Source organism: Lepidochelys kempii, chromosome 24 (genome assembly GCF_965140285.1).
Source record: "Lepidochelys kempii isolate rLepKem1 chromosome 24, rLepKem1.hap1, whole genome shotgun sequence".
NCBI classification, from domain to species: Eukaryota; Metazoa; Chordata; order Testudines; family Cheloniidae; genus Lepidochelys; species Lepidochelys kempii.
This window is the reverse complement of record NC_136403.1, coordinates 538,881-547,708: the sequence shown is the minus strand read 5'-3', so window position 1 is coordinate 547,708 and position 8,828 is coordinate 538,881. Positions and strand designations below refer to the sequence as shown.

The window sequence follows — 8,828 nt, the reverse complement described above, 5'->3', positions numbered from 1 at the left end:
TGTTTGCATTACGCAGCCCTTGCCTGTTCTGCCCTGTGGCATCTCTCCCAGGATGCCTGGAGGCAGTGCTGTGGCTGCCCCAAGGAGAACGCCAGGGCCTGTTTCCCTCCGATTTAGCCAACCAGGCTGCAGCTCTGGCACAAGGTCCTGGCACTGCTCACAGGACAGAAGCTCCTCTGCTGTGCACTCGACAGCCTGATGTCAGCCAGCGCCCATACCCCAGTTTCTACAGTGCAGCCCCCTGGGCGTGGGGAGCACCTGCTGGGGAACCATGCATGGCCTGGCACTAGCATGGCATGCTCGCAGGCACGGCTACAGCCCCCAGCACCAGAGGGCTGAGGTTCCAACGCGCTACTCTGTGCTCCGCTTTGCAAGGCCAAGAGGTCTGGGGGCACCTGTAACGGGCACTTTCCCAGGGCATGACATTCACCCAACTCGCTTGGTGCTACTTGCCCCCCCTCCCGGCCATGTGGTGACCCTACAGCTCAGCACCCCACCCAGGTGGGTCCCCCGCTGCGCCGTGCCACAGCTTACCCTGCGCTCCCGCCTTTGCAGCCAGCTTGGGAGTGACCATTCAGGGAGTGACGCAGGGCTGTGGGCCAGGCTGAAGGCAAGCAGAGCCCCTCAGCTTCTCCACTGTGAGTCTGTACTTGGAGCAGGGCATGCCCCTCCTCGCACACAACCCCAGCAGGCAGGACAGCCGCTTCTGGGGCCTCCCAGCTGCTAGCCCAGCTGGCAGGGGCCCTGCCCCTCACCCTGAGGGGAGAATGACTCATCTTCCCCCCCCTTCTCAGGCTTCTGCTTCCACCCCATGTCAGGCCACCCCACCCCTGCCGCCCTGGATAACATCACTTTGGAAGTATGTGCTGCATTCTCCCACTGCCAAGTAGCGAGGGGAGGATGGGGGCGGGGGGCATTGCTGCTGCCTCTGGCCCCCGAGCCCCCTGCCACTGGAATTACCGCCCCAGTAGGAAACCGCAATGGATGGGCTCCCGCTCCCGCTCCCTTTGGAAAGGAACCGCAAGCTTGGCTGACGTCAGCACTCTGATTACATTCCCGTCTGCCTCACTCCGCATCACCTTCCAGCACAGACGCCAGCTGATTAGCAGGCTGGCACTGGGCTGTGTGCTAAGACGGCACTGCTGAGCTAGCAGGAGTGGGAATTTCCTGGCACCACCTGGTCCCAGCCTGACCTGGGGCCTGCTCCGAACACTCCTGCTCCCCATGGAGACACCGGCCTTCATGTCACGCCTGGACAGAGCGACAGGCCGGGCCCTTGGCTTTGCTGCTACCCCCAGCCATTGATGGGCCAGCGCTCCAGGCTCTGGGCCTGCTCAGAGGGAACATTCAGCTACTCTTGGGCAGCGAGCCCTGAAGCTTCCTCCCCTCCACGCTTCTCCTCACCCAGGCCCTTCCCCGCCTCACCTGACCCCTCCCCAGCCCACAGCTCTGGCCAACATCCAACCAACCAAGGACAGGTGGAAGAAAAAACACCAGGAGAAGGTGTAGAAAACCTGTTTCTTGTATTAAAACAGCTAGGAAACAGTGGGACCCGGTGCTCTGGGAAGAGGCCCGTTGGGCTGGGGAAGGCAGAGGGGTGGGGGAGCCCTGGGCTGGAAGGCAGGTACCCAGGTGGGTCGGTACTCAGCATTTGCTCAGTCCTGGGTCTGTCATTTACAAGCAGGTTGGTGCATCCTAGCACAACAAAGTCTCTCAATGTGACCCCGCCCAACCCCAGCCTCCCCCTCCCTTGGATCCTTCAGGTCCCCTGCACTCAGCAAGGCAGCTGACTGGGTGAGATAGGACCCATCCGCAAGTCCCTCCCTGGAGGGATGGGGGGGTTTCTGTGTTAAATGGGGAGGTATCAATGCAGGGGGGCACGTCCTTCCTCCCCCGACAGCCCCCAGTTGCGATCCCGCCTGCCCTGGCCTACTCCTTAGCGTCTCCACAGGTAGGTCTGGATGGAGTCAGCCGGAGCCACAGCCTCAATGAAGCCAACGCCTGGGTCTGAGATCCCGAACGGCACATCCGTGGGGTACCTGGGGAGAGTGAGGTGGGGTGGTGATGCACATGGGAGAGGGGGAGGTCGGTCCGACGGAATCGGAGGCAACTAGAGGGGGGGCTGGGAAGGGCTTTGGGGCTCTTTCCCCCAGGAGGTTTCCTTTCTGCAGCACCCCCATCCTGGGCACCCACCCTCCGAGCTCCTGCCCCACTCGGAGAAAGGCAGCGCCTGGTCTGGACAAGGAGGCGGCCCTCATGGCCCGGCCAGGCACTCACCTGTTCAGAACCACGAGCGCGGCAGCCCGGTCTGGGCGCAGGAAGGCCGCGTACTCCAGGTTGCACTTGTAGCATTTCTTGGAGATGAGCAGCCGCACGCGCTGGGAGCCCTGGGAGACGAACTTGCTGCACAGACAAAAGCGGGAGCAGTGAGTGCACGGTACAAACAGCATATGGAAAGATCATTAAGTGGACTGCCGAGACCCTCAGCAATTTTCAAGTGGTCCATGAAAAAAAAAGTTTGAGAACCACTAGAGCGCCACTCCAGCCCCAGCTGCATTAAAGACTAAATTTAGATGTGCCTTTCCCCAGGCTGCCGGGATCTAGTGCACAGCCAGCTGCACACTGCAAACCAGCACACGGACGGCTGCTGGGAGCAGCAGGGTCCTGTCACAGCACTGCTGCAAGTCAGCTAGGGTCAGAAATGCACAGTCAGGCCAAAGGGGCTGTGATGAAGTGGGACTGTTCTTAATGTTTCCTCTGAATACTGTAGGGGTGCCTCAGTTTCCCTATGCATTTCTTACGTCTCTAGGTGGTGGGATATGGGGGTGTAATTGTTGCAGAGCAAAGGGCCAGGGTACATAAATGGCCGACACACTGTCTTCTGGCAACTGATGGCCTGGGCCCTTCACACCCTCCCGCCCCCCTCCCCCCACCCCCAAGATGATAGCTAAAGCTAAAGGAGAACAAAGGAATCAGGTAACCTCCTGGCCCAGGAAAGGGACAAAGCCCAGAGGAGGGGGGCTGGAGGGAGTTTCAGTTTGGGACTGGCTGGAGACATGGAGTGAAGGGCAGATGTGGTTGTCTGGCTCACTGCCCCCCAAAATGGACCCAGCTGAGGGTCCGGTTCTCTGCACCTACAAGCTCTGTTTTAGACCATGTTCCTGTCATCTAAGAAACCTCTGTTTTACTGGCTGGCTGAGAGTCACGTCTGACTGCGAAGTTGGGGGGTAGGACCCTCTGGCTTCCCCAAGACTCCACCTGGGCGGACTGGCTGTGGAAAGTGCACGGAGGGGCAGAGGATGCTGAATGCTCCGAGGTCAGACCCAGGAAGGTGGAAGCCGGGTGAGCTGCTTGCCCTGGGGACAGGCTGCTCACAGAAAGGAGACTTCCCCAGAGTCCTGACTGGCTTCATAGGGAGCAGTTCCAGAGCATCACCCAGGGACTCCGTGACAAGGGCACATTCTGCCTGGTGTGTGCAGGGATATGTACACACGACAAGCTGCACCCACCCTCCTGTTCACGTGCACAGGACATACAATGCCAGCTGCACCAGGCAGCTCAGCCCTCTCCAAGCCTTCGGCAGGGCCCAGCTCACCTGAAATGGCCCATGTGGTAGAACATGGGCTGCTTGTAAAAGAGATCCTTGCTGCTGTCCACAATGACCGGGCTGTCCACATAGTTTTTGCTCCAGTTGGGCCCCCCGTCCATGTCCAGGGCCAGGTTCCAGTCTGTCCAGCCCGTGACGTAGTTGTTCAGGTTCTGTGAAGGGGAGATGGAGACGCTCAGCTGGAGGCTCTTGGGGGCCAAGGCCCTGGCTCCTGCCCCCCGGAGCACTGAGGGGGTCTTACTGTCAGGATGCTGTGGCTGTACTTGCTCCCTCGGTCCCAGCCACCCAGAACCACCCTGGGCTCCCAGAAGTAGGACCCTGTGGAGGCCTCTGTGGAGAGCAGGTAGTAGCTGGGGAAGAGGTGGTGGGTGATGGACAGCGTGAGGTCGATGGGCGCCAGGAAGTCCAGGTACCAGTGAATGCCGATGCCGTTGATGAAGCTGGCGGCCACAGGGTCATTCAGGACCTGAGAGGAGGAAGGAGGAGGTCACCTGCTGCCAAGGCCACCACCAGGGGTGGGGGGCCTGGCTGGTGCCAACCCCTCCACCAAGCCACGCTGCCTGCTCGGAGCCGGGCAAGGCCCAGGCACGTGGACTCACCACTTCCGCCCAGTAGGGCAGCATCACTCGCTGGTCGTCCAGCATGATGAGCTGGATGCCCTTGTGCGAGCTGTTGGCCAGTGCCGGGCCCAGGTCCTGGGCGATGAAGTCCCGTTGGTGCTCAGGAGAGAAGCCCAGGCACTGGAAGGGGTAGAAGACGATCTCTCCAGCCGTGGGCTCATTCCCAGCTGTCACCGCCCAGAACGTCAAGTTGTGCTTGGCGTATTCGTCCAGGAACCTTGGGGCCAGAAAGACAAGAAACATTAGCAGCCCCGCCCCGCAGCGCCCCTCCTGGGGTGCAGAGACTAGACCCTCTGCCCCCCACCCGCATAGTCTGTAGAGACCTCACCCGCAATAAGATTGTTTGGGGGCAGTTCTCTGGGCTGGGCAATACTGGGGGTCAGACTGATGCTCACAATGGGCCCTTCTGTGATTGTCGCTCTGCTGACTCAGGGAGCTCACATGGACTCCTCCAACGCCCCATCCCGCCCGTTCCCTTGCACAGCACCAGGGCTAGCTGTACCCACAGAGACCCGCCCCATCCTGCCAGCTTCTCTCCCCAGGAGAGCCCCTGCCCCGCGCTGCCCTTTACCTGATGAAGTAGTTGGCCCAGGTCTTGTGATACTTGTCCCCCGGCTTCCCTTTCAGCGTGCCCCTTCCTGTCATGGCTCCGTTAGTTTTCAGCCAGATGGGGGACGTCCAGGGACTGGCATACAGGGAGAGCGGCGTCCTGGCCACAGCCTGGGCATGCTGGAGAATGGGGATCTGAGGGGCAGGGGGAGGCAGGGGATCATGCGCTGCAGTGGCCCCGTGAGCGAAGCTCCCCAGACCACCTGCCCTGCGGAAGCCTCCCTCCACCCGCAGCCTCCCCTGTGAAATGGAGCCCCCATGTCAGGCTGCCTTGGGGCGGGGGCTGAGCAGAATTCGAACACTGTACAGAAACCCACCCCCCAAGCGAGAGCAGGGCCCAGGGACACATGGGAAATGGCACCTCATGGCCCTGACCCAAGTGGCCAGCCTGGCTTTGACAGGCCCAGGGGCCCCAGTGCCCCCCAGAAGGGGCTGGGAGATGCCTGCCCAGGGGGATGTCAGGGGCGGCCAAACCAGTGTCGGATGGAGAGACTAGGATGATCGTGGAGGGGCAAGTGCCAAGGGCGGGGCTCAGTCCCAGCCTGTGATGGCCACAGGAAACACCCAGCATCAGGCAAGGCCCGGGAGCTTGGCCAAGGAGCAAACTGAGACTGGTCGTTTCCTGCCACATCCTGGCTCCCCTTCCCTGCCTCCAGTGCCGTCCCCCCAAGCCCGTCCCCCTTCCCTGCTTCCAGCACTGTTCCCCCAGCCTGTCCCTCTTCCCCGCTTCCAACACTGCAGCCCCAGCCAGTCCCCCTTCCCCGCTTCCAGCACTGTTCCCCCAGGCAGTCCCCCTTCCCCACTTCCAGCAACCCCCCCACAGCCCGTCCCCTTTCCCCGCTTCCAACACCCCCCGCAGCCCGTCCCCCTTCCCCACCACAGCTCCTACCCACCCAGGGTCCTCACTCGCCGCAGGAACTGCTCACTTTCAGCTTTGTGTCCTCCTCGGTCAGGCTAAAGTTCCTCAGCTCGAAGTCCCCCTCAGAGTCGTCATAGGTGTAGAGACGTACAGAGAAGTCACAGCTAGCCATGGGGACACGGACCAGGTTGTACTCGATCCCTGTGGGACAGGAAGGAGGTGACCCGGGACCCAGAGCCGGGCCCTTGTCCAGCTGAGTGGACAGTAGGAGGGAACCAGGCCCAAGGGCCTTGCTGTGCCCTGGGGGTCAGCAGTCCCGCTTGCCCCACCATGCCTGTATCTCCAGGGCCCAGCCCCACAACTCACCTTCCTCTGAGAAGTACGACTTGAGTAGGTTGGTCTGGGCGCCCGGGGACAGGGCCATGATGTTCATGGCGGCAGAGTCTGTGAGAGCCCCGCCAAAGCCCTTCACTTTCTGGTACTGCTGCGCCGTGTCCAGCTTCAGCAACAGATCTGCGGGGCAGAGAGCAGCTCGGCTCAGCGCCCTGCAGCTGGGAGCAAGGGCCAGGGCCAGCCCTGCCCTTTGCATCCCTAGTGCCCAAGCAGATACCTGGGGCCGTGGAGTCGCTCTGGAACCTCCCCTCGCTGCGCTCCAGCCGCTTGCCTGCCTTGCTGCTCTCATACTTGGCGTACGTGCCCATGGCCGGGACGACAACGGGGTCCAGCGTGTCACAATACGAGGCGTTGCATTCACACACCAGAGAGTCGTGGCCAAAGTTCTTGGCATTGCAGGGATAGCCGCCTAAGGATGGGGAGACAGACAGGGCTGGGGCCGGGCTCTGGGTATAGTTTGAGGCTTCCCCACCCCTCCTGGGAGAGGATACCCACCCATCGATCCCATTCCTCTGAGCTCTGGGGATGCCCCTGAGCAAGGTCCCTACCACACGGTCCCAGACACCCATCCCAGGAGCAGCAGGGTCTCAGCACACCCGTTTGGTCCCTCAAAGCCCAAGACTCCTGCACCAGCTGATACCCCACAATGCCCCACCCCACCCCGAGGAGAAGTGCAGAGGCTGAGCGTCACCCAGGAGGGACCCTTCCCGCAGGTCACACACACGACACGTCACAAGCGCTTACCTGCCGCCCCAGGCGCTATCTGGATGAAAAGGAACCAGCCCAGGATGCTGGCGCACCCGGCCCACATGGCGCCTTTCCTGCCCAGTGTGACCCCGCAGCCAGTCCCAGCGAGCACGGCGCTGGGCACCTGGGCCTGAAAGCAAGATGGAAGCTGTAAGTGTCGGGGCTGCTGGGTCACCCACTCCCCACTCACTGCCCCCTTGCTGGCTTCAGCCTCAGGAACAACCAGGTGGCGAGCCCAGCACTGCGGGGGCTCCTGGAGCAGCACATGGGGGGAAGGGTGGGGCAAGCTGCCCTGCAACAGGCTGTGTCCTGGAACAGAACTGGCGGCCCAGAAGAGTCCTTTTCACCTGTGCACCCTTGGCGTGGCTTGGGCTGAGTCTGTCACCTGCCCTCAGCTCTGTGGCCCCAGGCTAATCTCTGGCTGCCCTGCCCAGTTCCCCTTGCAGCCAGGGCTTGACCTGGTCCTGCTGCTTTCCCTTTTGTGCACCCAGACTTTCCTCCGGCTCTGCCCCCGCAGCAAAGGCTCCTGTCCCTGCACTGGGGTGGCATCTCCCCCCATCTCAGCTCTCTCCCCTTCTGCCCGTCTCAATGCCAGGGCCAAGAGGAGCTGCTTCCCTTAGGACTCTGGCCAGGATTCCCCTTCCTAACGCGGCCCCATCTCCTCCCGTACAGCCTGCTCCAGCCTCTCCCTCACCTTCAAAGCACCACCCAGCTCCACTCCTGGCTCCAGCAGCGTCTCCCCACTCCTACACCTGCTCCACCCTGGCTTCTCCGGCTCCACCCAGCTGCTTGCCAGAGCTGCTCCCTTTCCCTCGCCCACTTCTGAAAGTGAACCTTCCCACTCAGCCCCCCAGCTCTTCCCATTGCCCCCATCCCCACACACCCCTGCAGCCATCCCCTGCACAGGTCTTCAGGCGGGAACACTGTGTGCCTCCATGGGACAGGCAGCATTCCCCATGGGGGCTCAGCAGCCACGTATGGCTCAGCCATTCAGGGCCCCTTGTGAGATGCCGTGCACAAGGGCTCCCAAGTGGTGGCTGCAGAAGAGCCCTCAGCTCCAGGGAGAGGGGCTGTTGGGTGCTTTTAACCTCAGTTTCTGAGCTCTGCTCTGCATAATTGCACCCGCAACTAAAGCGTGTCCAGGCTCCAGTTGAGCTGTGCCCAGTATGTTCTCTGGGCGTTGCCAAGTGCGGCATTTCTCCAGCTGGCAGTACGGGGAGCCCAGCTGGGCCCTGCCCACCCTAGAGAACTCGCTTGGCATTGGGAACATAACTTAAATAAGGGACCAAGCAATGAGTCAGCTGAGCGACCACAACGGCCTTTCACTGGGACTGGCTGTGCCTAGGTGCAAAGCCACTGCCATGTCCGGCAGGTGGTGTAGCACAGTGATGAACTGGCAGTGCAAACGCCCCCCCTTCCCACAGTCCCAGTGCGTCATGCATGGACCCGGGATTCACTAGGTCTAGCCCTGACTCTGCTACTCCTAGGTTTCTGGGCAAGACTCTGCCTCTCACAGAGCCCCGGTTTGTCCATGTGTGGAACGGGGCAGCTCCACCCTGCCTCCCATAGGCCAGTGCGGGTTAACTAATGAACACGCTCTGTATTCCCCGTGGGCAGCTTTCCACTTCCCTGAACGACCTCAGTCAGCCCCCATGCCCAGCACCGAACAAACCAGACTAGCCCCACTCACCTGGTGAGCCAGCAAAGCAGAGACCCCTGCTGCTGAGACCACAGGTCCTGCTCTGCCTCTCTCCCCAATCCCCAAGAGACTGGGATGCAGTGGCACCTGCCTGGTGGGGCAGGAGCTCTGTGGGAGGCGATGAGCCAACCTGCTCAGCCAGAAGAGTCTGTCATGGGGAGAGGGAGGTTCCCTGGCACTGACTGAATTCTAAAGGGAATCTGGGGAGGATTTTGCAACTTTTGCTCCGACCCTCCCAGCAGCATTTGCAAACCTCTGGTCACACAACACGACCCAGGAGCAGGGAAGGCCCCA

General features: G+C 61.6%; 1 protein-coding gene across 1 annotated transcript; it reads right to left on the bottom strand.

The window, feature by feature from the left end:
- Positions 1–1,733: 1,733 nt before the first annotated feature.
- Positions 1,734–8,584, bottom strand: LOC140902487 (lysosomal acid glucosylceramidase). Its single transcript, XM_073322610.2, has 11 exons — positions 8,526–8,584; positions 6,833–6,965; positions 6,306–6,497; positions 6,062–6,208; positions 5,763–5,896; positions 4,799–4,971; positions 4,207–4,444; positions 3,849–4,073; positions 3,596–3,759; positions 2,278–2,403; positions 1,734–2,039 (listed from the first exon to the last, which is right to left on the bottom strand). Exons 2-11 carry the CDS (start codon positions 6,897–6,899, stop codon positions 1,937–1,939), a joined length of 1,569 nt encoding a protein of 522 aa, XP_073178711.1. The 5' UTR covers positions 6,900–6,965; positions 8,526–8,584; the 3' UTR covers positions 1,734–1,936.
- Positions 8,585–8,828: the final 244 nt, after the last annotated feature.